Source organism: Callionymus lyra, chromosome 10 (assembly GCF_982586985.1).
Source record: "Callionymus lyra chromosome 10, fCalLyr1.hap1.1, whole genome shotgun sequence".
NCBI lineage: Eukaryota > Metazoa > Chordata > Actinopteri > Syngnathiformes > Callionymidae > Callionymus > Callionymus lyra.
The window spans coordinates 7,209,745-7,237,685 of record NC_141827.1 but is presented as its reverse complement, the minus strand read 5'-3'; the positions used below and the strand labels follow the sequence as shown (position 1 = coordinate 7,237,685).

Genomic DNA, 27,941 nt, shown 5'->3' with positions numbered 1-27,941 from the left:
CATTTCTTTTCATCGATGAAAGTGTAATGATTTCCTTTTTAAATTTTAGCAACTTTTTCTTTATGAAAACAACTCCTTTGATTAAAAATATATTTCTTGTGATTGAATTAAATGGTTTTTCGATTTAAAATGCCTTTTTTTTCGATTGGAACAACTTTCTCTTGATAGAAAATATTTGGTTTGATTGAAAAAATATTTATCTTTTATAGATTTTTTTGAATGATTACAATTTTCTTGATAAAATGTTTTATTTGATTGAAGCAACATGGAATATTAAACAAAGCAGGCGTCGACAGAGGCTTCTGTCCTCCTGGACATGTTCTCAGGTATAAAGAAATGGTTCTGCAGTGCGTTCGGTTCCACCCGGTCCGGCCCGGCACATTAACAGGTCTTTATTGATCACACAAACAAGTACACAAAAAGCTAAAATCATGGTGTGCGTCAGTTCGTCTTCAGCTTGTCGCCCAGCAGCGCCATCACGGCTCCGTACAGGAAGCCGGCGGCGAGGACGAGCAGCGTGCTGGAGGCGAGGCCCAGTGACATCACGGCGGCGCTCAGGTAGAAGAGCAGCAGCAGCAGCAGCGTGCGGTAGCTGCCCAGGACCCGCAGGCTGACCCGCGGCCGCCGGCTCCAGTCCGACCTCTGCTGGGTCGCCGGGCTGAGCTTCAGTCTGCGGCTGGAGGCGGAGTCGGTCAGGTAGTGGCGCCCGAGTCGACCCAGGAAGTCGGAGCGCGAGCAGAGCGCCGTCATGTGACCTTCGAACTGTGCAGATGAAACAGTGTGGTCAATTATTTTTAATAGTTGAATTTGAATTAATTTCCTAAATTCAAATTTCTATCTTTACCTTTTAAATTAAATATAAAAATGTTTAATGACAATAACGACACTATGATTGGTTGAAAGATCAATCAAGCAGTAACAATTTTTGGTATTTCTTTTATAATTTTTTAGCATTTAAATCAATAATTCGTTATTTTTTTTATAACTATTAGTACATTTATGTTTTAATTATTGTAAATAAAATATCAAACTATGTGTATTGTTGGTTTCTTTTATTTTACTTTCCAATTCAACAAAATCAACTTTTTAATTGACAAATTATTTAATTAATTGTTCCAAAAAAATCCTTAAATGCTTACAAAAATTAACATTTCAATAAAAAATATCAACATTTAAAATGTTAAATCCAACTATTAAATCATCTGATGACACTGAGATACTTCTATAACCAGGTTTCTAAACTCCAGTGAAAATGAGTTGTGGGATTTAAACCAGCAACTCTCTGTCTGAGCTGCTCAGTGAAAGTACCTTCTGGTTGAGCAGCATGGAGACCCGGTACAGCAGTCGGACCAGCACCGCGCTCTCGTAGCTCCTGATTGGCTGCAGCTCAGGGTCGCCACGGTAACGGATGTTGAACCTGCGCTGTCCGTTGATGATCTGCATAAACGCACGAGGAGGTTAATGAGTGGGTCTGGTTCTGAACATTGTGCTCTGACAGAACCCCCACCTGAGAGCGGCCCAGGTCGGTCAGGACCAGGCCCTCCGCCCCGGGCACACAGTCCGGCAGCTGGTTGTGGTTCCCGTCGTCGTGACTCGACCCGACGCCGGAGATGAGTTGAGCTAGCTGACCCGCCGTCACCGTGAAGACCAGGCAGAGGTTCTCCAGGGCCCGGTCCAGCAGCTCGTGGGTCTTCTTCAGACACTCGCTGCTCTCCTCCGGCTCGCTGGAACAGAAGGTGTTGTTGTGGTCCGTCGGTCCCAGACCCAGCCAGGACAGCAGGGAGGCATTGGCGGTCGCCTCGCTGGAGTGATCCGAGATGGTCTTGGCCGTCTGCCGGGCCTGGGCCAGAGTCTGGATCAACCGGACCACCTGAGGCCGAGAAGTGGTTACAGCTTCGACAAGCGGATCACAGGAAGTGTCTTTAAGACTCACCACCGCCCGCGTCTCGCTTCCAAACATCTGGGAGTACTGGCAGTCCTGACCCTCCAGGGCGAACACGTGGCTCTTCACCCGGAACGTCGTGTCCGTCACCGGACGCTGCCTCGACGACAGGAAGCTGCCGCCCTGGGCTGGCGTCAGGTAGCCCCGTGGTTGCCGGTGGTGAAGGACTGTGTCGGGCTCCAGGAACATCTGCTCCCCTGAAACCAGACCAGCAGGAGAACCTTTTCACATCTGGACCAGAGAACTCGTGAAGAACACGCTCGTCTTTAGAGAAGCTTGGATCAAGTAGCTCGGTATTCTCTCTCTGACGGAACATCTCTGCAGGTTCTCCGTCCTCACCTTTCTGGATCATGTCGGCCAGGTTGGGCTGAGCGAAGACTTTGGCCACCCTGAAGACCATCAGAGCGTTCTTGGCGTTGACCAGATCGGTGCGGGCGGCCCGGTTCAGGAAGCCCTGGAACAGCTTTGTGTACATCAGCAGGTTCTCGTGGACGAAGGTCTCCCTGGAGAAACATAGAAACACAGACGTCAAACAACATCAAGTCTTCCTAAGAATTTCGGGTCCATCTCACCATTGATCTGAGACGATTCTGTTGGGTTCTGTCTGAGCGTTGATCCTCACAGTGTACCTCCACGGCTGGATGAAGCTCAACCACGTCTCCAGCACCTGAACATGGACCATATTCATGAAGAACGTGTGCGTGTGTGCGTGTGTGTATCTGTGTCTGTTTGTGTCTGTAGGTGTGTGTGCAAATGTGCGTCTACTCTCACCGCTCTGAAAGAGGCGTCCAGCGGCCAGTGACCGAAGCAGTGCTGGAGGAACAAGTAGAGCTTCTGCTGAACGAAGCGTTGCACCACCACCCTGCAGGACACACAGTCATGGCACCTCCTCCTCCGAACCCTCCTGCGCCTCACTCACCTCTTGAACTCCTCCATGGGGCTGGCCTGGGTGTGCGAGTGGGCGGGGGACGGCGGATTCTCGGGCTTCAGGCTGTTGGCGAAGGCGTGCAGATGTTTGACCAGCAGACGGACGACCAGCACGTGCTCCTCCGTCGGGCTGAACGGCTCCTGCGAGCACAGGCGAGCGGTGAGCGCCGCCCACGATTGACATCTGCGCCAAGCAGCCAATCAGAGCGCGTCCCAGGGCAACAGCCACACACACGGATAACCAGGACCAACCAGACCACCGAGGTCCCACCATGACCCACGTGACCAGGTTCTCCTCTTAGGAAGAGCAGCTTCAGAACTAGGGGTGTGTATCGGCAAGAATTTGGTGATACGATATGTATTACGAAACAGGGGAAACGTAAACGATAAATTGCGTTATATTGTGATAGTGTAGTAACAAGTATATATTTGTAGTATTGTCCAGTACTTGACTCTGGTGTTGTAGTATTTACAGACCACATGACTCTTGACGAAGTCGTAACTGCTTTCATTTGTTTTCAAACCAAAATATGTCCAACTTTCAGCTTTAAAAGCTTCTGGAGTCACTGTATCCTCTCGTCCTCAGTCAATAAGTTTAATTGCAACATCAAAATGAACAAACGAAGTGAACATTTGCATGTTGATTCTAGTGATATAAAATAGAAATTGAATTATTTGATACATAATTGAAATAAAAAACAATAAATAAACATGATGAAAATAAATTATCCCCCAAAAAATGAATGCATATAAAAAAAAAAAAAATATATTCTGGTTTATAGTCATGTGGTATCGGGAAGAAAATACTGCCATACTTAAGTGAATCAATATTTTCTTACAACCCCATTTTACTATTTTATTGACCATTTGTAATTCAATACATTTGGATATAAAAGGTTGATTTATTTTCTTCCTTAACTAATAAATGTTTCTATAATAGTTGCTATAATAGTGACAATACCAATAGAGTACCGAGCTACTTTATCGTGTCTCTGAGCAGGTGAAAAGTTTTGCTCGCACATCTCCAACGACAAGGATCTGTCACTCTTCAGACCTGGGACCTCGGTGCTCAGCAGAGGAGAACCTCAAGCGCATGCTGTTAAAACGACCAGCAGAGGGCGACAAGAACCAAACCGTTAAATCTGCTGGCAGATTCCAGAAGCGTCATTCCAGCTCATTCTCTGTCCAGGAAGCTTCTCCACAGAGACACGAGCGTGGAAACCAGACACGCCTGGACCAAGACTCAGAACGGACTGGACCAACCCTCAGAAGGACTTGGATGTTTGTTCACTTTCACACTATGCACGAGGGATGGGTTCGTGACAGGAGTGTGTGTGTGTGTGTGTGTGTGTGTGTGTGTGTGTGTGTGAGAGGTTGTTTTAGAGACCTTCACTAATTAAACACTATGGAATTTGAAATGTGTTTATTTAAATGTTGTTGTCGTTTTTGTTTTTTAGCACTGAATTAAAATGTTAGAAAAATGATTGCTTTGTTAATAAAAAGGTTGTATTAATTTATTTATTTTAGAATCAAAATATTCTCCAAACAATTTAAATAGATATATTTAACACATATATATAAATATAATTTACCAATAATTAAAAAAAAAAAATCTAAATTGAACAATATTTAGTTTGTAGCCTTTCAAATTGGATAAATATAAGTTTGGGATAATAGTAAAACCAGACAATAACGTCTGAATATTTAATTAAAAAAATATTTCTAAAATTATTTGAATTAGAAAATCAAATGGTACGTGTAAAACTTTTTTTTTTTTTTTTTTAAAGTTAAATATTTTTAAAAATAATGACGTTCTTCTTTCAGAACCGTCAAGTCCTTCTGAGTCTTTGAGTCCATGGATTCACGTCCCTGTGGCAGAAGCCTCCCGGTCGGCGACTGTTACACTGAGTTTTACCTCCAGGAGGCCCCAGAGGGCCGGGGGTGAGTGAAAAGGTAAAAGTACTTGATAGGTGTGGAGGGTCCCAGAGCCTGGTGGGCCGAGGGCGTGACACGGCACACTGGACATACTGAGGCGGTACTGCAGCAGCGCCAGCTGATCACCCATGACCACCAGGGGGGAGGGGGGAGACAAGGAAGGGGGGGGACACATGAGAAGGAGGCAGAGAGGAGATCAGAGGAGGGAGACAAAACACAAGTTTGATCGTCATGGCGACACACGAATCACTTGACAGGAACATTCTCACACGCGGAGGTCAAGGTCGTGAACGTCACACGTGCGGCAGTGAGTGTCACTCTGGACCACCAGAGGGTCCGACTGATCAGAACCATCTGGTGGTCCTCAAACATGAAGCACTACGTCAGCAGGGGGGGTCAGGTGATGTGGGAGTGCGGGGGGGTCAGAGGTCAGAGATGCAACAGGAAGCGGAACAACATGCAGACGTCTGGACCGTCATGCAACATCCTGGTCCAGTGAAGGCCCAGACTCGGGGAACAGATCCTGAGGACTGACAGAACCATCTAACTGGGCCGAGGCCCGCGAAGTGACTGCAGTCAGGTGACCTGTTGTGGAAGAGGGTCTGCGCGGAGGTGATGGTCTTACCTTGACCTGAGGCGACTGTAACTTCTGGTAGACGTCCAGCGAGTAGTGGTGAAGCCAGACCTCCACAAACATCTGCAATAGATGTGAGCGTGTGATGACCTTTGACCTCGCCTTCAACTCAGTCTAGGCAAGTTCACCTGCAGCAGGGTCTCCGTCCTCCAGATCTCCTGGGCGACCGGGTCAGCGTTGACAGAGGGCTGGTGGAAGATGTGGTGCTTCAGCAGACTGGGACTGTGGACGCCGTAACCCGCGAAGGAAATGCCCGTAGACCTGAGAAGAGACGGGTCAGCGTGACGGGTTCGGCAGCAGAGGGTGGGACTCGGGGTACCTGGGCGAGGGTGCAGTGACGGAGCCTCTGGAGTCGGAAAACGGCGACGGAGGAACGTTGCCCTCGCTGGGAAGGAAATACTTAAGGTAGGACTCAACCAGGACGAAGTAGGCACTGTCGGAGGAGCTGCCCTGCTGCTTCATGACAGAGTTCTGCAGACAAAGAAGACTCTTTAAATCACGGAGGTCATTCCAGTGGTCTCGCCGTCTCACAGGGTTTTTTTATCTCACACAGTACTAGATGAAAAAAGTTGTTTTTTTTGCAACCTGTAGTTAGGAACAGTTACAAACAAGTTACTGAAAAGAATGAAACAGCAGTTAATGTCACCACAGAACTTATTTGGAGACACTAATTACAATAGCCACCTTACTTATGGTGCCAACAAAGTAGTGAAATCCAACAATTTCATTCTACATATAGTTCTATCGAGTGACGGCTGATTTGTCTATAAAGTATTGTTTCTAAATTCTACGTCTATGTCGACAGCCGTGATTGGCTTGCTGGGCGGCAAAGCATTATAAGTACGGCATTATTCTGGTCACCATTACTGTTGTTGAGAGGGGTTTGCATGTTCGTATAAATGTTGTTTAATTTAACATTTATTTTACAAGTGAATAATTAAATTCTCACTTCTTAATAAGTAATAAGCGTTCTAGTAAATATAAATATAATAAGTAAATAAGATAATCTTTGAGCTCGGCAATAAATAATCATTGATGATGATTTTCCAACCGTTTGGGTCAGTGGTCAGCTGAAAACATCACAACTCAAAGGTTGAAGGTTCAACTCTGCCTACTCACCTTGGGCGCGATGAGGCAGGACGCAAAGTGGAACATGAAGAACTCAAAAGGATCTGAGAAACTTTCAGGTAAATAACGTGTTTTTTTTTTTAAACTGTGTGTTTGAGTGTGTGTGAAAAAAGAAACAGCTGTAAGGATACTGAGCGCCAGGTTCGGTGTGAGGTGACCCGACAGTGGAAACTGCAACTTGTTGTGGAAGAGCGGGCAGTCGGGCAGCACCCCCTGCTGGATACACACCTTGACCGGACCCTGTCGGAAGAACGACTGTATCAGATTCATAGATGGAGGGAAGACAGACAGACTGGAGCACGGACAAGGGAACACGGACGGAAGGAACACAGACAGAGGAGAAATCGGCAAAGGTAGACTCACAGGCAGATAGTCAACTGGGATCTGGAACTTGTATTCTTCTGCCTGCAGCTTGTAGACCAGCTTCATCATGGCACCACTGAGGACGACAACACTTCACATGAGTTTGCACAACGCTGCGAGTTCTTAAAGCCTCAAACATGCTGGCAGTGTCGCTGTTTTAGTTCAATCTTGTCTAGTTGGACTGTTTTTTAAACAGCAGTTTAATGTTGGACATTTTTACATTGAATTTAAAAGGCTTTGAATTAAAATATTGGGGTTTTTTTTAGTTATTGGAATGAGAATATCAAACTCTACGTAAATAAATATAAATAAATATAATTATTTTTGAAAATATTCATTCAATTATTTAAAACATACTTCTTACTAAGCACAAGATGTGAAGACTTACCTTCGACATCAAGCAAACATTGTTGGTTCTGTATTTAAAGGTTTGTTCTTTGAAACATAAATGACATGAAGACGACACACACTTGACTGTGTTCAACTCTTTCAACAGCGTCATCGCGCTTATGAACAAATGTGCCATTAATCCTGCTTATTAAATATTTTACTCCTTTCACTCCTATACACTTAAAAGTCAACGGACAGAACCCGCTCCGTACCTGGGCCTTAGGAAGTCCAGAACCGCATTGTACTCGCTGCAGCGGGAGGAGAGGATCCGCAGGTTCCAGCCACTGAGGAGTCCGTCAAGACTTCCAAACACACTTTCAACCAGCCAGGAGAAGATGCTGTGCAGCTCCTGAGTACAAACACACACATTTGAGTAGGATTGTTGTTAACTGGACAACATCTGTTGCACATGTGTTTGTATGCAAGAATGGATCACTAAATAACTTCATTCAATGTATGTCGAAGGACAAACTACAACAATCTGACATGAGAACAGTAAGAAAAAACTAATGTAAATCATGATTTGACTGAGGTTAGTCAACACATCATCACCTTTGCAGGGTAGTCCTCGATGATCTTCACCAGCTCCTGACATCTCTGCGCCAGAGGTTTGTTGGTCGCGTCTGCTTTTAGACTGACCTGGAGGAGACAGAGGTCAGAGGAGAGTCTTGAGCTGCCTCGACAGCACTTCAGTCATAGTCAGGTCACTTCAGTCATAGACAGGTCAACTCATTCATGTCGTTTGGTCCTGACATGCGACACCAGCAGGAGAAAAAAGACCAGGACCAGACTAGTCTGGAGTCATAGAGCTGAGGGCAGTTCAGAGTCAGATGAAAGTCTAGTTACAGATTGGAGCTGTTTAAAGAGTATCAGCTAAACGAAATGTGACGTCAGACACTCAAACCCCAAACACACTAACAAGTGTTCTCCAGCAACACTGGACCCTCAGGACTCACCAGGAGGAAGCCTGGCTGTGGTAACGTTGGTGCCGCCATGAGGAACCTCACAACCTCAGCCCAGCCGGTTCCGAGCTTTGGGACAAATTCACAGAAATAAATTACAAAAACAAAGTTAGACCAAAGATGTTTAGTTAAACTTAGAAATACAGAAAACCAAAATAGTAATAACGATATCCGGGTTTAAACTACTTAAACAATACTCAACGACAGTTAGCTCCGGCTAACAATAACAAAACGCAGTATTGACTGTGTCAGCGTCAGAAACGAATATATTAAAAGTAGCTAAAAATAAGTTACCTTCAGTGAGTTCCCACTTCTTTGGTATATTTATATTAAAAATAACTGTTTATTTATCCGCCGTGCTCGTCTGAGAAGTTGCAGCGGTGTTCAACTGCAGCACTTCTTCTGCGGACAAATAACGTCACTCAGCCGCGAGAGCGCCCCCTGCTGGATAGAAACTATGTCACGTGGTCGAGCCACGCTAAACCAAGTTTAGCCGTGTCGTCAAATACGTTTTTAAAGTTTGTAGAAATTATATGATTCAATTTCAGTACATAAATTATTGAATTCAATTATTATTTAAAAAAAAAGATTGCTCAAAAAATAAATGGCAATTAACAAAACAACTTTCAACCTTTTATATGTTGAATCCACCACATTCCATAATGGGATAGAAAAGGTGAATAAATAAAAAGACGTTTATTTTCTTTTTTGTATTCCTCACATCAGAACGATGGCGCAGTTGCTACTGCAGTCCCTCGTGAAATGATTTACAAAACAGTCATATATGTGACTTTTATTTAATTGAGAAAAAATGACAATATCAACAAATATAGGTTTTTACATTTACACAAGATAAATATGAATTCAAGTGTCAATACAAGCAGGTTAACAACAGTTGAATATTTAAAAATACAAATAGATAAAGAGAATTATATTCAGGGCTGTGATGATGATTCATTTGTCACATGACCTTTGCAGCGGCTCTGAAGCGAACAGACTGATCCGTCATCTAACAACTTGCTAAGAGCTAATCGTAATGGAATTAATATTAAGAGCAGATTCTAACTCAGATTATCTTACTAAATTACTTATCTACTTAAGTTACTGTGGACATGAAGCTTAGTGGGATTAATAGGAAGTATATCAGTGTCATCTGAATATTTGGTATGGTAGAATTTAACATTTAAAATGTTGAAACTTATTGAAATATTATTGTTGTTTTGAAGCGTTGAACTATTTTATTGAATCATTTGTGTATTGAAAGGTTGGATTTTTTGTTGTTGTAATTTCTATTCATTTAAATAGTTTCTAAAATAACCACTTTGATACACAGAGTTTTATATTGTTATTCCAATAATACAAAAATACATTTTTGTATTTTTTAATCCAAAGCCTTTTAAATTCAACATTGTTAAGTGGCAGTACTACACCAACATTTTATATTCTATTTTAAAAGGCTATAAATTAAAAAAAAAATAGTTTAGAAAACACATTTATTGGAAAAATAATACCTTTTTTTTAAACAAACTAACTGAATCTATAGATAAGTGTCAATCCAAAGTTTTGGTATAAACAAATTCAACCTTTCAATATAGAAATCATTTTAAAATATTAATTTAAAGGTTAAAAAATAACAGTTTCATCATTTTAAATATTAAAAAATGTGTCTCATGGCTGTAGCTCCAGAATGACGTCACTTGCAGATTCAAGCAGCTGTTGCTGATCTTGGCCACTAGGTGTTGCCGTTATTCACTTCCAGGAGTTCTGTTAGTTTACTGGGAGGGGTCGTCGGGCGGGAAGTTCCTCCTAACGCGGGCCTTCCTACTCTCATGCTTCATCTTCATGCTACGAAGTTTCTGCTGCCGACGTTTCTCCCGGAGCCAGAGCAGATCGCAGTACCGCTCCAGACCACCAGGTCCTCCGAGCAGCAGGTCTTTGTAGGTCCGGACCGAGTGCTGAGGAGACCACAGACTGCTCTGGCCCGGCAATGGTGGTGGTAGTGCCGCCACATGGCCCAGGAATCCCTTCAGCAATCCCAGGTGGTTCTGGTGTCGGCCCGCCTGGATCACCAGGTCTGGGACCACTTGGAGACGGTACCGGGCCAAAGTCCGAGAGTACGAGCGCTCACGGACACTGCAGGTGTAGAGACCCGAGTCCGACGGCTGCAGGCGAAGAACCAGCAACCCTTGGTTGATGAGGAGGTGGCGGGCGTCTTCGCCGTGAACCTGCATGACAGAGAAGTGAGCAGTGTGGCGCCCCCTGCAGGAGCGATGTTGCTAAATACGTTCAAAAGAACTGCAGCAAGTATTTGTGTTTGAAGTTTCACAGTTGTTTAGTTGTTCTGTGTGCGACACAGACATGTTGGAGCCACACTGACCATGAGCGGCTCAAAGTCCGGGACCTCGGTCTGGGAGTCATCGTAGCGACGCCGCGTCCAGCTGACGTTGACCAGCGGGAACCTGGACTCGCACTGCAGGAAGCTGGAATTACCCGCCACAGCAAAGACTGTCTGGACCGCCACGGAGTCCGACTCTGATGGATGAACAACAACACAACCAAACATTCTCTTAGAAAACGAATCACATCCTCGAACGCACAATCGACATCAAACATATTTCATTTGAAACAAGTTACCGTCTGTGGCTGGACACTGACTCCAGGGGGCGCCGTGCTTCACATCCTGTCGTCGGGACCTTCTGAAAAACACACACATGCACATACACACAGACACACATAGATACACAAATAAACAGAGACACATTTACACACAAATACAGAATCACATACACATACATAGAGACACATACGCATAGAAAAAAACACATACGGGACACATTGATACACAATTAAACATACACACACACATAGGGACACACATACATTGATACACAAATAAAGGGAGACGCACAGAAACATAAACAGAGACACAAACATAAAGATACAAAATAAGCATAGATACACAAATAAACAGAGACACACATGCAGTACACATGGACACACACATACAGAGACAAATACATACACAGATAAGCAGAGAAATAAACATTCACACATGGTAAACAGAGAGACACACATACATATGAAAACACACATACAGAGACACAAAAACACATTGATACACAAATAAACAGCAACACACATACACATAGAGACACATACAGAGAAACATACACAAAGAGACAAATAAACAGAGACACACATACAGAGAAACATACACAAAGATAGACAAATAAACAGACACACATACACATAGACACACATATAAACAGAGACACACATGCAGGGAAACATACACACAGATAGACAAAAAAAGAAACAGAGACACACATACACATAGACACACATGCAGAGAAACATACACAAAGATATACAAATAAACAAAGACACACATACACATAGACACACATATACACAGACATACAAACAGAGACACACATGCAGAGAAACATACACAAAGATATACAAATAAATAGAGACACACATACACATAGACACACATACAGAGAAACATACACAAAGATAGACAAATAAATAGAGACACACATACACATAGACACACACATACCCAGACATTCAAACAGAGACACACATGCAGAGAAACATACACGCAGTTAGGTATGGTCCCTCATGGTTACCATGGTTACATGTGACTTTACTTCTTGCTGCTGGGGAAGAACCTGGAGCAGGTCTGTCCGTCCCAGGAACAGTACGGGTCTCTGGCCAGACAGCAGGTGGCGCAATCAGGCCCGTAACGCCCACACCTCTGCACCCCTAACTGGACCAGTCCTCCCTCGCCCAGCACGTACACTTGTTGCTGCAGGAGACGCGGGTCAGGAGAGGGTGGAGACCAGAAGGTGTTCCTCATGACAGACTCACCCTTTTGGTGGACAACATCAGGCCCAGGACAGGAGACGCATCCTGGTGGAGGAGAACCAGTCAGTGACGCTACAGACCTAGCATGATGCTAACATACATGGACTGAGCAGTGTGTGACGATGATGATGATGATGATGATGAAGATGATGAAGATGATGAAGATGATGAATATATGGTGATGATGATGAAGATGATGAAGATAATAATGAAGATGATGGTGGTGATGATGATGATGATGCTCAAGAAGAAGAAGATAACAATGAAGGTGATGATGATGATGATGATGGTAAAGAAGAAGATATTCAAGTTACACTATGATGATGAAGATGATGAAGATAATAATGAAGATGATGATGATGATGATGATGATGATGATGATGATGATGATGATGATTATGATGAAGATAATAATGAAGATGATGGTGATGATGATGATGATGATGGTAAAGGAGAAGAAGATATTCAAGTTACACTATGATGATGAAGATGATGAAGAGGAAGACTTAGGTCAGACCTGGAACACATCCAGCTCCTCCAGCAGGACCTCCTCAGACGTCCAGTCCTCTCTGACCACTGAGACTGTCTTCAGCAACTTCCCATGATCTGAGGAACCAGAACCACCATCAACCCGACCAGAACCGGCTCAGACAAGCAGTCACAGATGGTTCTGGTTCTCACCTGTTCCCAGGTGCAGGACGTAGTAGATTCCGTCCTCGGCTTCCACCAGGTCCACCACCACCCTGGTGAGTCTGTAGGGCACGTTGACTCGGGTCAGGATGGGCCTCCCATCCAGCGGTACCACAGGCTCCCACATCAGCTGGTGCTGTCGCATGAAACTGACCACATCGTCCGGAAAGTCCTGCGTGGACCTGTAGAGGACGTCGTTGATCTCACTGGGACACTGAGGAGACAAGATCTGTGAGGTCACACACACACATGCAAACACACACATGTTGTCATAAAAACACTCACAGCTCCGGGGCGAGGATACGGGACTCGACCCTTGAACTCCACCCAGCGATGCTCCGGACTGTCGCGGTGGGCGAATGGTCCATTGAAGGCGGCGCGGATGGAAGCCATGGAGTAAACACAGACCGCGGAGCCCACGAACACAGAGCTACAGGAGAGTCAGAGTTAGAGAGTCAGAGTTAGAAGGTCAGAGTTAGAAGGTCAGAGTTACAGAGTCACCAGGAGGCGGAGAATCGTTGTACCTGGACGTGCTAAAGACTCCGTAGACCAACGGGTTCTTGGGGTCTTTGGTCTGCAGGACGAAAATGTCCACTAGAGGACAAAGATAGTTGTGATCACACACAGACAACAACTACTGCTACACAACTGTGAGACACAGCAGCTGGTCAAACTGAAACAAACACAACATGACACACACATGTGTGAGGAAACACACACAACACTGCAACACAATGTCACACAACATCCGACAGTAGACAACAACATTCCAGGCCGACTCCAGGAAACACAGAAGAAGAGCTGGACTGTCCAGGAAACAGGAAGTGGGGTCAGAGGTCAGGAAGTAGACTCACCCAGCCGGTCGAAGTGCGTGTCGATGCCCGAGGAGCCCGGGACCGAGCAGAGCAGCCGGGCCTTGAGGAAGGTGGTCCAGCGGTTGATCAGACTCCTCTTCCCTCCGACGTCGTTCTGCAGAGACACGCCATGAGACCCCAGGACCTTCTGGACCTGCAGGTTCTACCTTGCAGACTCTCGCCACGCGGCTGAAGACCCGCTTGTCCCACTGACCCGCCTCCACGGCCGTCTCCGTGAAGAACAGGTAGACCTTGTCGTCGTCTGGACTGAGAGTGTCCGGCACCGAGACGGAACCCACAAACTCTGGTTCTGAAGAAGAGTTTCACACCATCTCAGAACACGTGTCATGAGACCATCAAGAAAAGGTCCTCCTGCTGTAAATCACTCTCTGATCAGCAGGGGGCGCCGCACTAGTGACGCTAGCGCCCCCTGCAGGGAGCTGACTCACCGTTCAGCCAGTTGTGGTCGAACGCCTCCGTGCGGATGTAGTGATGGACATTCCCCTGGATGGGGGTCCGGAACACTGCAGCGTTAGCGCCCAGGAAGTCCACTGAGGTGCCCGAGTACAGTTCCCCGTCTGAGGACCAAACATGAGGATATAGTGACGTCCAGTGAGGAGGTCCAGAGTGGGACCAGCTAAACCCTGGACCTGTGTGTGTATGTGTGTGTGTGTGTGTGTGTCACATATGAATGTTTGTGATATTGTTTGTGTGTCACATATTAATAGGTATGAACATGTGTTGTTTACACACGTGTACCAAACATGTGTATATGTGTGTGTGTCACAAATGTACTTGTGTGAGATTGTGCGTCTCACATCTGTGTGTGTGTGAAGGTGTGCGTTTTACTCATATGTAATGTGTATCAAACGTTGTGTTAAACCGTTATGTGTGTGATCAGGCGTATGTGTGAGAGTCTTGGTCACTCGTGTGTATGTGTGTTTCACACATGTGTACGTGTGTGTGTCACACATGTGTATGTTTGCGTGTCACACATGTGTATGTTTGCGTGTCACACGTGTGTGTGTCACATATGTGTACGTGTGTGTGTTCCACATGTTTACCTGTGTGACTCACACATGTGTATGTGTGTGTCACACAGGTATACATGTTTGTGTTCCACATGTTTACGTGTGTGACTCACACATGTGTATGTGTGTGTCACACAGGTATACGTGTTTGTGTCACACATGTGTATGTGTGTGTGTCACACATGTGTATGTGTGTTTCACACCTTTGTACATTTGTGTGTCACACATGTGTACGTGTGTGTCACACATGTGTACGTGTGTGTCAAACATTTGTACATGTGTGTTACACTGACCAGTCAGCAGGGATGTGAAAGGTTCTGATGGACTAAAGGGACATTTTCCTCGACCAGACTCCAGAGTGTGGGACATCAAGATCTTCTGCTGGAGGACACACACTTTATGTTGTTGTTAAGATGTGTGTGTGTGTGTGTGTGTGTCACCTCTGTGTCGAGCAGCAGGAAGCCACACTGAGGGTGGAAGGCTCCGGTGCCGCACACATACACATGTGTGTTGTTGACGGGCTGCAGCAGTCGCACAAAGTTCGCACAGTCGTTCTGTCGACAAAGAGAAGTTTGTGTTTGATTCGTTCCTCATTGAGAACTACGACAAGTCACCTCTGGACTCTTCCCCGTCGAGACGCAGCGCTCCACGTGGTCCCGGGGAGCCGGCCAGTGGATCTGTGGAGGCACAAGTCGTTTAGCGCCCCCTGCTGACAGACGCACGTCAAAGCTCTCACCGAGCGGGCGGGCTGGTCCAGACGGTCCGAGTCCAGCAGGTAGATGTGGTCCTTCCCTCCCAGGAGAAGCCAGCCGTGGTCCTGGTCCAGCAGCAGGACCTGCAGCCCCCCTGACGCCCCGGCCTGCCAGAAGATGGCCGACCCGTTCATCAGCTCTGTGGAGGCGAGAGTCACGAAAAAAACACTCAGAACCAGAAACAGAACTGATGTTCAGACATTAACATGGAGGCTGATGATGAGGTACACAACACACACACACACACACACACACACACACACACACACACACACACACACACACACACACACACACACACACACTCTCATGTAAAGTTTGTACAAGGAGGTGTTTATAAATGACGCTGCAAATAATCAACAAAAGAAACAGGAAGTGCCACAGGAAGTAACCTTAGAATTCTGGGAAGTGACAAACAAAAGGCATTGTGTAGCAGATATTTATGTATTACTGTGTGTGTTTGTGTGTGTGTGTGTGTGTGTGTGTGTGTGTGTGTGTGTGTGTGTGTGTGTGTGTGTGTGTGTGTGTGTGTGTGTGTGAGTAAGTAAGCAAGTCATTTTTATTTGTGAAGCTGTGTGTGTGTGTGGTATTTGTGTGAGTGTTTTTTATAGGTGATTGTGTGGGTGAATTTTGGGGTCTGTATGTGTGTGTGTGTGTGTGTGTATGTGTGTAAGTAAGCAAGTAATTTGTATTTGTAAAGCTGTGTATGTGTGTGTGATATTTGTGTGAATGTTCTTTATAGTTGATTGTGTGGGTGCATGTTTGTTTGTAATATGTGTGTGTGTGTGTGTGTAAAAAATGTGTGTGTGTTTGTTTGTGAGTTACACGTGTGTGTCTGTGTTTTGGCACATATGTATGAGTGTGTGTGTGTCACAGATGTGTGTGTGTGTGTGTGTGTGTGTTTCTCACGTATGGGTCTTAAGTGTGTGTGGCTGTGTATGTCGCACATGTGTGTGTACGTGTTGGCGTGTGTGAGCGCAGAGGTGTGTGCATGTGTGTCACACATTACTGTACACATGTGTGTGTGTGCTGCTGTCAATCATCTGAGCCTCACCAGGTAAATCCAGGTGTTTCTTACCTGAGTGTGAGATCTGCAGGCGTGGTGCAGGTGTGGTCCAGGTCTGGCTCGCGGCCAGGGACCAGAGAGGGACCAGCAGCACCGTCAGGACCTGAAGGGACCTGGACCCAAACATGACGAGTCTCTGGACAAGACCTGCTCACGAGAGCTGACCACCTGATGAGTGGACTGGACCTGGGTTCAGTTGTCGAGGTTCACGTGCGAACCGGGTCGGCCGGACCTGTCGGTGCATAGATTAATGACTCATGGGTTAATCTAGTGGTTCACGTGTCATGAAAGTCATCTGAAGGTTATTGTTGTTGCACATGACAACTAGCTCTGTGAGTCTATGACTCTTCGAGATGTTAACTCTGACTCCTTAAGACTCTGACTCTGTGAGTCCATGACTCTTCGAGATGTTAACTCTGACTCATTAAGACTCTGACTCTGTGAGTCCATGACTCTTCGAGATGTTAACTCTGACTCATTAAGACTCTGACTCTGTGAGTCCATGACTCTTCGAGATGTCAACTCTGACTCATTAAGACTCTGACTCTGTGAGTCCATGACTCTTCGAGATGTCAACTCTGACTCATTAAGACTCTGACTCTGTGAGTCCATGACTCTTCGAGATGTTAACTCTGACTCATTAAGACTCTGACTCTGTGAGTCCATGACTCTTCGAGATGTTAACTCTGACTCATTAAGACTCTGACTCTGTGAGTCCATGACTCTTCGAGATGTCAACTCTGACTCATTAAGACTCTGACTCTGTGAGTCCATGACTCTTCGAGATGTTAACTCTGACTCATTAAGACTCTGACTCTGTGAGTCCATGACTCTTTGAGATGTCAACTCTGACTCCTTAAGACTCTGACTCTGTGAGTCCATGACTCTTCGAGATGTCAACTCTGACTCATTAAGACTCTGACTCTGTGAGTCCATGACTCTTCGAGATGTTAACTTTGACTCCTTAAGACTCTGACTCTGTGAGTCCATGACTCTTCGAGATGTTAACTCTGACTCATTAAGACTCTGACTCTGTGAGTCCATGACTCTTTGAGATGTCAACTCTGACTCCTTAAGACTCTGACTCTGTGAGTCCATGACTCTTCGAGATGTCAACTCTGACTCATTAAGACTCTGACTCTGTGAGTCCATGACTCTTCGAGATGTCAACTCTGACTCATTAAGACTCTGACTCTGTGAGTCCATGACTCTTCGAGATGTTAACTTTGACTCATTAAGACTCTGACTCTGTGAGTCCATGACTCTTCGAGATGTTAACTCTGACTCATTAAGACTCTAACACTGTTACACAAACGTAAACTAGGACACACACTCACACTCACTGATACACAAACGTAAACTAGGACACACACTCACACACACTGATACACAAACATAAACCAGGACACACACTGATACACAAACGTAAACTAGGACACACACTCACACACACTGATACACAAACGTACACCAGGACACACACTCACACACAGGAAGCAGCTGGGGTCAGTCACCAGTGGAACAGGAAGTCCTGGACAATAGTGGGACGTTCGGGTCTTTTCACGTAAACATGTCATAAACAAAAATCTAAAATCAAACTCAGTGTCAACAAAGATGTTCGCGACTCAGATATAGTTGAGTCCACAGAGTTCTTACGAAGGTTCATATATGGTTCGACATGTTTAACTTCTATGACACATTCTGGCGCAAATTAAAACCACAACCCCATAGACGACCTTCATGTTCTGCCGCAGGGGGCGCTAGAGTCCCCGTTAAACATATCGGACGTTTTGACGCAGAAACATTAATATTGATTTTTTGTTCCTGCTTACAATTAAAGAATTGAATATTTGATCTCAAACAAACGATAATGAACTCATTAATTCATTAATAATAATTTCTAAAGATTTGCGACACATTTCAATAAATAAAACAAACAAATAAAAGTGTTTTAGAGGGAAAAGTTAAGATAATTACAGTCCAGACTCACCGACCTGTCGGTCCAAAACAGTTCTGATCTGTCCCACAGATGACCGGGTCTCCGGTCTCATCAGAACCAGCTCCTCTCTGACAGCGGTCCGGATCCAATGACGCGTTCACTGACAATTGGGAAAGTTACAGAGTAAAGTGAAAGTTTCCGGGTCTTCTCTAAAGGTCTCTGGGTCTCCTCGAGTCTCCTGTCAAGAGGACACTCAACGAGGGTTTGACCAACTGAACTGATGCGGGTCAGAGCTCAAATTTACGCGCCTGCTGTGTCAGAGAACGTCTCACCTCACTGGAAGCTGCACTACAGCCCCATCTGGTGGCAGCATCGACAACTGCAGGTTGGTAATTGTATTTTACAATTATCAGTCTATTTACAAGGAATGAAGAGGAATTAATGAGACATAATTATAAGAGACATTATTAAATACTACTAATAATAAAAATAAAAATAAATAATCTCTACAATTGCTCCTCTGATGTGAAGGGGAAAACTTCTGCTCCTGTTTGTTTAAAGGTTATTTTCTTAAGTAATAAGTCACAATAATAAGTAAGTAAGTAAGTGAGTAATTTTTATTTATATAGCGCTTTTCCAGACCAGGATCACAAAGCGCTTAAACAATCAAAACAGTATTCAATAAAGTATATACTTTAAAGGTCAAGATAAAACTGAGAACACAACAGGAGTTCCAGAAAATCAAGGAAAAGCCTGAACAAATAGAAACGTCTTAAGATGTTTCTTAAAGGAGTCAGTAGATCCATCAAGCGCAAAGAGAGAGGAAGATGGTTCAAAAGCTTAGGAACCTCCAGCCTGAAAAGATTTCTCTCCTCTGGTCCTGAACCGTGTGCGTGGAATAATAAGTCAGTGAGGTGAACAGGAGGGGGCTCAGGACACAGGCCTCACGGTCTCCTTAAATTAATTTTGGATGCTCTTCTCTGTCTCGTCATGTTTCTCTGACATCTTGAATCAAGTCATTGAAACGATTTTCTCAGGTTTATTTCAGAATATTGACTTTGATTACAGAAGTTTTCATTTTCCACGGGTGCAGTACTCGACGCCGCCGGATGGCGGCGGCACAAAAGCAGGTTGCAATAAAAAACTTAATGTCGAACAAACTTCGGCGCTTGATATAAAACGTATAAAAATACAGTTAAATTGTGCAAAAAAATACGAGAGACACATCGGCTTGAAAGTGGTGGACCGTTGAACATAATGCTGGTTACACTTTTGAACTGGTGGATATAAACCATCAATTTTATCATGAACATCAATTGAAAAAAAACATCAGCGAATATAAAAAGGCAGACTTTGGTTGTTTTGTAAGCTGTTAAAATGTCCCACAATATATAGAGAGACAACGAGAGACACAGCAACAATCATGCAAGAACATTAACAAGAACACAAACAGATAAATGGATGAGCGACACACACACTAGTGTGGACTGGCCTGTGAACAGGATGGACGTCAGGGCCGGGTCTAGGCAGGGGCAAGAGGGGGCCTGGCCCCCTAGAATAAATGTTGTGCCCCCTCAAACTTACATGTAAGTAAGTAAGTAACAGCACAATGCCCCCTCAAGATTTGTGGCTGCCCCCTCATACATGCCTGTCTAGACCCGGCCCTGATGGACGTTGATCAAAAATACACAAACACTTAAGTCGTCAACCTGCTGAGAGCACCTGGACCCAAGCCCGGTTCGAAACCATCATCTGCCCGTACGACTTGAGAGTCCGGATTAAGACACGCGTGAGCAGTGAAGAGAAGATCACAGGCAAGTGTGACCCCCTGCTGGACGGCAGGGGAACTACAGGATGGAGCAGGCGGTGGGATACTTGGAGGTAAACACCTGGTTTTCCATTCCATAGACATAGAAGTTGAATTCTTTCCCGTTGTAGTGGTAGAGGGCCTGAGTGAGAGGAACCAGCTCGATCGTCTGACGCTGACAAACACAAACACAATATCATTTTGTTGCTTATGGGTGTCTCTGTGTGTGTGTGTGTGTGTGTGTGTGTGTGTGTGTGTGTGTGTGTGTGTGTGTGTGTGTGTGTGTGTGTGTACCTGCTGCAGGATGCGGCTGGTGGCTTTGAAACGGTTCAGGTGTTCGTGGATCAGTTTGGTAGAGACTTGGCAGATCTCAGGGTCAGGGAATCCTTGAATGGGGTAAACCTGCGGAGACAGAATCAGGCTTTTTTTAACCTGTTACTATCAGAGCAAGAGCACTTCCTGTCTCCTTCAAGATAAAAGTGTTTTTTTTACCAGCAGGTTCTCATCCACAAAAAACGGATCTCCTGTGACGTTCTCAAACTTTTGATCAGGGAAGTCCGGCTGACGGTCAGGAATGTGGTTCATGACGTTGTTTTTCCTTCACACGTGGAAGAATATCAGTGTTGTCAGAATATTGAATTCAACATTTTGAATGTTAAAACTTTTAATTTTATTTAATGTGTTTTTATTAAGCATTACATTTTCTTATTTTATTTTTAATCATTTTTATGTATAAATTTTTTCAAATAATTCAATTAAAATCATCTAATAGGTGAGAGATTTCTATTATACATTTCATTTATGCTTCATGTCTTAATACATGCATATTTGACAATAAAATAACTTGATTATTACAAATATAAGTTGATGTTCAAACTCTATATGTAAATCAAATAATTTATTTTTCATCCACACACACATTCACACAAGTGTACCATGTGACCGTCAGTAAGATGGAGTGCAGCATGTTGCAGCTGCCGTGACACACGGTGCAGACCTTGTTTCCGCATCCGTGGCAGGAAATGCACCTGAGGGGGCAGAGGAAACGGCATCAGCACGGACACAGGAAGTGACATCGGCGTGGACAGGAAGGGGCGTGTGTGTGAGTGGGAGTGACCTCTTGTATCCGTGGCCGTGGCAGGAGGTGCAGCGGTTGTTGTTATGGCGTCCGTGTCCGTGACAGAAGGGGCATCGTTTCTGCAAGTCACGACACTCAGAGCACACCTGGACGCAGGTGAGAGCCTCCTTACCTGTCCCTGCCCGTGACAGCTGATGCAGCGAGTCCTCCCACAGCCGTGACACTTGTGACACACCTGGGAGAAGCACACAGGTGAACTCGAGTCATCACAGACACTCCAAGAGGTACCGACCTTGACGAAGGACGTGTGCGGCACTCGGATCTTCTCCACCACGTCGTGGTATCGGGCCGGCACCATGACGGGGACTTCCCACGGCGGAGGACTCTGTCCACACTGAGGCCCGTCCACCATTTGACCTTGAAGACCAGACCAACAAGGTCACAATATTATCACTTCTATCGGCACCAGATGAGGGAGAGACTTGCCGTTATACGGTTCCGACTGCCAGGCGCTCGTCCGGGTTTCCGTGTACGTCTCCAGACGATACTGCGGAAGCAAGGATTTTAATGTTGTCGTGTTTATTAAGAATTGATTTATTGTCTGAATTTTCTGATAGATGTTTGACTCTATTGTGTCATCAGTGTCTGTTTGTACAAAACTCTCTTTTCATTTAATTATTGACATTAGAAAATGATCTTAAGCCCCGCCCACTGAAAACGCTTTGTTTTTTGGGGGATGATATCTTGTTGACCATAACGCCCACTCTGCTGTGATTGGTCAAACGTCGAGGTTTGTCACTGCGCATCATCAATCATGTTGACTTCTATCTCCTCTTGAATAATGTGTTGTTTTTTTTTTGTGTGAATAACTCTTGTTGTTTGCTTTGATCTCTATTGTTACTTACTACGTTGTTTACGTTGCACATTTTACCGATTATGTACAAAATGTTATTTTTGTCAACTATTTGTGTTGTTTTGAGGTTTGTTTGATCTGTTTTAACAAACCCTTTTCTAACATGCACGTGGCTACTTGAATGAACATGTTTGTCCATTAGTTACATTAGTTGCCTTACTTCCATAACCGAGTTAACCAGTTCTGCCACAAGAGGGCGACATTATTCAACGGTCATTGAGTACCATTAGTATACGGTGGTTGCTAATGCTAATGCTAATGCTAATGCTAAATGACTGGAAGTTCCAAAGAGGCGACTGGATGGGAAAGTGTTTGGGAAACATTCAGAATAAGGTCAAGTTATACAAGAATGATGGTTCTAGCATGATTCAGTTCTGATGGCCAGGTCACCAAGTAGAAGGTAGAAGGTACAGTACAGGTCCTATGGTTGTGGGTCAGAGGTCGTACCCGGTAAACAGTGACTGGCTTCAGCTCCTTGAAGGTCAAGAGTCGAGCGGGTTTGGAACTGTACTTCCATTTGGACTCCACGAACTTGAGCAGGGCAGCTCGCGCCACGTCCTCCGACACCGTGGGAACCCTGGAGCATCAGACAGACGCGGATCAGCTACGACAAATCTCCGTCAATCCACTTCACCTGCTGACGAGAGCCACTGGTCTCGGCTACGAATTCAGCGAAGGGACGTTACCGCACGTCGGGCACCACCGTGTTACGGTTCTGTTCGGGTTGTGGGTTGTACGCCGGTGGGGGCGGGTACAGCGGGTTGTCGCCGTCTAGATGGACGGACAGAAGTGAGTTTCAGGGGGTCAGGCAGAGCTAGCTGGCGCAGTTTTACCTCCTCCCTGGTGACCCTGGTATCCATGGATGTCATCCAGCCAGCCAGCGGGGGGCGCCGACGGGCCCTCCTCCGGGATGTTTGGGTCGAAGGCAGCTGAGTGAACAGAATAGATGAAGTTCAGCACTGAGAGTCTCAGCGGTTCAAGTATCAGGGAAGGATCAAGTAACGGGTCAAAAGTCAAGAGTTGTTCCAGGAACTAAACTCATTTAAATTGTGTGTGTTCAATTTGCGTGTGTTTGTTCTGCGTGTTTACATCAGGATGCTGTGGATTTAAAATGTCAGTCACTAATCTGAGTGGTCTCCATGACAACAAAACAAATCTGCAGACAAACACACAATGAGACAGAAATAACACAACAGGGTGTTTCCAGCTGCTTTGTCGGGCTTCGTGAAGTTCATGTTTCCACTCTGGCGGGGGAACTTCTAACCCGAAAACAGCCACAAAATGTCACAGTAAACAAAGACTTTGTTTATTCATCAACAGCGCTCGGCGATTGGTCGATGTCAAGATGGCACCCACAGAATTGAGTACGATCGATGTGCGTGTCTTTTATACGTCACTGTGAGGACATCAAAGGTTGGTCAGAAACTATAACAGCAGCTGAGCTAGAGCGACGAGAGACTCCCGCGACAGACTGCAGCAGAAGATGTGAGTTAAACTGTTTGATGTTTAGAGTAAAAGGATGTTTGTAACGTCACCGAGCCTTGAGGTATGAGCGTCACTCAGATGGGACACCATTCAGACACACCTTAAATAAACCCTGCGCTTTTGTGAAGGTATTACGGTAAAAACCTAAAGTCAACAGAGGGCTAAAAGGATCTAAACCAGACATGTGGCCCTTAGACTGGATTTATGCTGCCCTCAGGTGGTCAAAGTTTCAATGCATGTTTGTACTATTATACTAATAATTCATTATTAGTGACCAAAGATTCATGTATTTATACTGATTTATTGTCCTCTAAATATACTGTAATAATTACACTATTATATATATATATATATATTAATAATAATATAATAATAATAATAATAATCTCTATTTATATAGCGCCTTTCATATATTATATATTTTAAAAATATATTATAATATAACACAATACACTCCAAGTTATAGGGGGATGACTTAATATTTCTATATTAAAAATACATTAAACTTTACTTGAGGTTCCAGACCTGCTGAATATATAAATAAATTCTGATAGTTGTTAACTATTAAGAGGTTAATTATATCTGAATGAAAATATACAGTAACACTATTACACTTTAATGAATTAAAATAGATTGTGCTATATATATATATATATATATATATATATATATATATATATATATATTAGTCATGTAATCACATGGTACCTAGTGGGCAATAAATCAGAATTTTACAGAAAAGTACATAAAACTTCTTTCACTTAAGATTGTTGTCAACTATTAAGTTTTTTTTAAATATAAATTAAAATGTGTTGCTTTTTATAAGTCACATCAATTATCTGTACTTATAGGAAACTAGATCAATATATCTACAGTAAAAATACACTAAACTTTGTTTCACTTGGAAATCAAATAAAATTCCGGTCAACTATTAGTTTCCACGGTATGCAAGAAAGTATTGCTCACCCATAAATCCAGACATACTGATAATTATTAATTTAATAAAAAATATTAAATGTTTTCTGAAATTGTATAAACAAAATATATTACAAAACGTCAATACTTTCAATATAATTCTGAAAATGTATTAATTTGTAAGAGAATAAATGGGAAAATAAAACAGCAGGATTAAATTAAAATACAATAATACTTTATTATCTGAATCTACAAGTGTTGCTTCGCTTTTCTCTGTTGACGCGGGACTTCTACCGTAACACCTCCACAGAAGCGCATGCTTTATTTAGGCGCGGCTGGACGGAGGGACGCGTTCCAAAGTTGAATCATCTCGAGGATTGAACCTGATCAGTCACAACATTCCAAACTGATAGAAAGATTCCAAACTGATGAAAATGAAATCTCGAAGTGTCACGTGACACCTGTGATGGACTTTTGACATCTCGTCGTCTAGATTCCCGGATCGACTAACTAACTAACAAACTAACTTGATTAAGTTCTGGGCGTTGCTGACGGACAGATGGTTCTGTTCTCTCTTCTCACTCGAAGAACCGCGTTCGATTATTTCGCTCAGAGTGTTAATCATTGTTAAGGTTGAGCAAAAGTCCCTTTAAGAGTTCCTGGCAGGAATTATATACGAGTTTTTGGATTCAGACTCACCCACGCCGCCCAGTTTCTCGTCCATGTCTGCGTCCACTGAGGTCTCCTGGCCCCCCCTCCGCGCGTGACGTCACGCGGTCTCCTTCAAAATAAAGCTCCGAGAGAAAACATAAACCTCTCATGGTTCTGTTGGATAAATTCTGACATATTCTGGGGGTTGATGGTTTAATCTCCAGAACTGTTTGTGTCTGGATCCTACATGGTCCAGGTGTTGTCACAGACTCCCGGGTGTCTAAGTCACTTAAGCAACGATTCTGATGAAAACACTTTTTCTTTCACAGTGAAGGCCCCACAACACCTGAAGTTCTACTGTACAAGAGTGATGGTGGGTGATGATACCACACTGAGGCTTCACGTCACGGTGGTTCTGATCCAACATGTCCAAGTTCTGTGGCAGAGAACCCTAAAAGATTGAACCACGTTGCTAGACTAGAGCTAGCATGTAGAGAGATGTGCTAATGCTATTAGAGCTAGCATGTGGAGAGAGGAGATAATGCTACTAGAGCTAGCATGTGGAGAGATGTGCTAATGCTAGTAGAGCTAGCATGGGGAGGGAGGAGCTAATGATAGTGGAACTAGCATCTGGAGAGAGGAGATGATGCTAGAATAACTAACATGTGGAGAAATGTGCTAATGCTAGTAGAGCTAGCATGTGGAGAGAGGAGCTAATGCTAGTAGAGCTAGCATGTGGAGAGATGTGCTAATGCTAGTAGAGCTTGCATGTGGAGAGAAGAGATAATGCTAGAATAACCATCATGTGGACAGAGGAGCTAATGCTAGCATAACTAGCATGTGGAGAGATGTGCTAATGCTATTAGAGCTAGCATGTGGAGAGAGGAGATAATGCTAGTAGAGCTAGCATGTGGCGCGATGTGCTAATGCTAGTAGAGCTAGAATGTGGGGAGAGGAGATAATGCTAGAATTACTAACATTTGGAGAGATGTGCTAATGCTATTAGAGCTAGCATGTGGAGAGAGGAGATAATGCTAGTAGAGCTAGCATGTGGCGCGATGTGCTAATGCTAGTAGAGCTTGCATGTGGGGAGAGGAGATAATGCTAGAATAACCATCATGTGGAGAGATGTGCTAATGCTAGTAGAGCTAGCATGTGGAGAGAGGAGCTAATTATAGCATAACTAGCAGTTGGAGAGATGTGCTAATGCTTGTAGAGCTAGCATGTGGATAGAGAAGCTAATGCTACAATACTTATATGTGGGAAAATGTACTAATGCTAGCATAACTAGTATCAGGCATGTGGAGAGTACAGATGAGCTAATGCTAGCAGAACTAGCATGTGGAGAATAAAAAGAAACTAATACTATCAATACAAGCATGTGTTGAGTATAGAGGAGGTAGCGTGGAACTAGCACGTCGAAAATGAAGTAAGTAATTTATATTCATAGAGCGCTTTTCTAGACCAAGGTCACAAAGCGCTTAAAAAATTAAAAAATAAAAATTTAAATGAATAAATATATACTGATAAGATAACACAGAGAACAACACAGGATAAGGTAAGGTAAGGTAAGGTAGAACTTTATTGATAGTAAATAGTTTTTTTCCAATGGCCACAGCAAATACAGCAATTTTCTATAAAAAATAAAGAAAATAAAATAAGAAACTAATACTATCAATACAAGCATTTGTTGAGTATAGAGGAGGTAGTGTTAGCAGCTTGGGATTAAAACTGACAACTTACAGACATATTCATGGTAACAGGTGACGTCATTGTGATGTTTCTAACTTTCAGGCGGAGCTAGAAGAAACTCTGGATCGACTTGGTAACCAGAAAGGAGTTCATGGCATCATCATCGTCAACACGGAGGGTAACCAACCACACACAGCGAGTCATACAACATGACTCAACCAATACCAGCAAGTCACTGAAACAAGTCATATAACATAATTCACTTGAACGTAGATTAAGCTAATGTTTACAATACAATGTGTTTACGGTGTTTAGCAGCACCGTTGAGTTGTTGGTTGTGTTGACTGAAGACTCGGACAAGTCGAGTGACTGTTGTTTTCGTACAGGCGTCCCCATCAGGTCCACCCTGGACAACCCCACCACGGTCAAGTACGCGGGACTCATCCAGCAGCTGCTGCGTAAAGCTCGCAGCACCGTGAGAGAACTGGACGCTCAGAACGACCTGACCTTCCTGCGAGTTCGCTCCAAGAAGAACGAGATCATGATCGCGTCAGGTGAGCAGAACCACAACCTGTGGACGGACCTGGAGACCTGACGACTTGCTTTGGTTCCAGATAAAGAATATTTCATGATCGTGATCCAGAACTCCCCAGAGTGATTACAGAACTATGATGCATTCAAGTTCCATGATCATTCTGATGAACAAATGAAGAGGAACGTGGAGAAGATAATCTTCTTTAACTAACAACTCTTTACTGTACACGTTTGAATAAACCTTTCAGATTAATATGACTGTGTTTCTGCTTCATGGTGTTTAAGTCGCAGCTGGGATTCATTAAAGCACTTCACCACCGTAAGAGCAGACAGAGGTCTCATCATTTATGTGAATAAACGCTGGTGTAGCCCGGGTCACG

At 44.1% G+C, this 27,941-nt stretch overlaps 4 protein-coding genes across 7 annotated transcripts; 1 reads left to right on the top strand and 3 right to left on the bottom strand.

Moving 5' to 3' along the window:
• Positions 1–229: 229 nt before the first annotated feature.
• On the bottom strand, positions 230–8,696 carry smpd4 (sphingomyelin phosphodiesterase 4). 3 transcript variants are annotated; one of them, XM_087800803.1, is made up of 19 exons: positions 8,576–8,696; positions 8,276–8,350; positions 7,872–7,958; positions 7,532–7,668; positions 6,930–7,005; positions 6,698–6,806; positions 6,558–6,610; positions 5,758–5,909; positions 5,567–5,699; positions 5,430–5,501; positions 4,785–4,922; positions 2,862–3,010; positions 2,714–2,804; positions 2,515–2,609; positions 2,282–2,445; positions 1,934–2,139; positions 1,508–1,870; positions 1,309–1,437; positions 230–762 (listed from the first exon to the last, which is right to left on the bottom strand). In XM_087800803.1, exons 2-19 carry the CDS (start codon positions 8,312–8,314, stop codon positions 442–444), a joined length of 2,514 nt encoding a protein of 837 aa, XP_087656929.1. In that variant the 5' UTR covers positions 8,315–8,350; positions 8,576–8,696; the 3' UTR covers positions 230–441. The 3 variants fall into 3 exon arrangements, with proteins under 3 accessions (XP_087656929.1, XP_087656930.1, XP_087656931.1); XM_087800804.1 differs by having other exon boundaries at positions 4,833–4,922; XM_087800805.1 differs by lacking the exon at positions 4,785–4,922.
• A 363-nt stretch (positions 8,697–9,059) lies between these two features.
• On the bottom strand, positions 9,060–18,780 carry LOC148070075 (semaphorin-3D). 2 transcript variants are annotated; one of them, XM_087801885.1, is made up of 18 exons: positions 18,538–18,780; positions 16,560–16,779; positions 15,466–15,620; positions 15,344–15,406; positions 15,170–15,283; positions 15,023–15,110; positions 14,148–14,276; positions 13,866–14,008; positions 13,699–13,813; positions 13,369–13,438; positions 13,130–13,274; positions 12,836–13,058; positions 12,672–12,760; positions 12,158–12,199; positions 11,938–12,095; positions 10,916–10,977; positions 10,659–10,813; positions 9,060–10,506 (listed from the first exon to the last, which is right to left on the bottom strand). In XM_087801885.1, the coding sequence occupies exons 2-18, from the start codon at positions 16,672–16,674 to the stop codon at positions 10,054–10,056; spliced, it is 2,319 nt and encodes a 772-aa protein (XP_087658011.1). In that variant the 5' UTR covers positions 16,675–16,779; positions 18,538–18,780; the 3' UTR covers positions 9,060–10,053. The 2 variants fall into 2 exon arrangements, with proteins under 2 accessions (XP_087658011.1, XP_087658012.1); XM_087801886.1 differs by having other exon boundaries at positions 15,023–15,107.
• Positions 18,781–19,509: 729 nt separating this feature from the next.
• ssuh2.1 (ssu-2 homolog, tandem duplicate 1) lies at positions 19,510–25,472 on the bottom strand. The gene is made up of 12 exons (XM_087801129.1): positions 25,384–25,472; positions 23,118–23,213; positions 22,971–23,055; positions 22,732–22,861; positions 21,858–21,918; positions 21,664–21,788; positions 21,544–21,606; positions 21,411–21,490; positions 21,229–21,321; positions 20,786–20,891; positions 20,588–20,695; positions 19,510–20,468 (listed from the first exon to the last, which is right to left on the bottom strand). The coding sequence occupies exons 1-12, from the start codon at positions 25,406–25,408 to the stop codon at positions 20,334–20,336; spliced, it is 1,107 nt and encodes a 368-aa protein (XP_087657255.1). The 5' UTR covers positions 25,409–25,472; the 3' UTR covers positions 19,510–20,333.
• Positions 23,640–27,816, top strand: LOC148070073 (dynein light chain roadblock-type 1-like). The gene is made up of 5 exons (XM_087801130.1): positions 23,640–23,769; positions 25,665–25,708; positions 27,130–27,205; positions 27,414–27,581; positions 27,642–27,816. The coding sequence occupies exons 1-5, from the start codon at positions 23,658–23,660 to the stop codon at positions 27,683–27,685; spliced, it is 444 nt and encodes a 147-aa protein (XP_087657256.1). The 5' UTR covers positions 23,640–23,657; the 3' UTR covers positions 27,686–27,816.
• Positions 27,817–27,941: the final 125 nt, after the last annotated feature.

Bases quoted from the DNA above. Each gene is read 5' to 3' on its own strand.
- LOC148070075 (XM_087801885.1), bottom strand. From the start codon at position 16,674: ATGTTTGGGTCCAGGTCCCTTCAGGTCCTGACGGTGCTGCTGGTCCCT. The intron at 15,621-16,559 runs GTAAGAAACACC...TCGCCTCCACAG, and splicing joins CCTGCAGATCTCACACTCAG to AGCTGATGAACGGGTCGGCC. The intron at 15,284-15,343 runs GTGACTTGTCGT...CTTTGTCGACAG, and splicing joins CGACGGGGAAGAGTCCAGAG to AACGACTGTGCGAACTTTGT.
- smpd4 (XM_087800803.1), bottom strand. From the start codon at position 8,314: ATGGCGGCACCAACGTTACCACAGCCAGGCTTCCTCCTG. The intron at 2,446-2,514 runs GTGAGATGGACC...ATGTTTCTCCAG, and splicing joins AGAATCGTCTCAGATCAATG to GGAGACCTTCGTCCACGAGA. The intron at 763-1,308 runs GTACTTTCACTG...TCATCTGCACAG, and splicing joins CCATGCTGCTCAACCAGAAG to TTCGAAGGTCACATGACGGC.
- LOC148070073 (XM_087801130.1), top strand. From the start codon at position 23,658: ATGTGCGTGTCTTTTATACGTCACTGTGAGGACATCAAAGGTTGGTCA. The intron at 23,770-25,664 runs GTGAGTTAAACT...TTTCTTTCACAG, and splicing joins GACAGACTGCAGCAGAAGAT to TGAAGGCCCCACAACACCTG. The intron at 25,709-27,129 runs GTGGGTGATGAT...TCTAACTTTCAG, and splicing joins TCTACTGTACAAGAGTGATG to GCGGAGCTAGAAGAAACTCT.
- ssuh2.1 (XM_087801129.1), bottom strand. From the start codon at position 25,408: ATGGACGAGAAACTGGGCGGCGTGG. The intron at 23,056-23,117 runs GTAAAACTGCGC...CCGTCCATCTAG, and splicing joins CCAGGGTCACCAGGGAGGAG to ACGGCGACAACCCGCTGTAC. The intron at 20,696-20,785 runs GTAAAAAAAACA...CTGTCTCCGCAG, and splicing joins TTGTGGATGAGAACCTGCTG to GTTTACCCCATTCAAGGATT.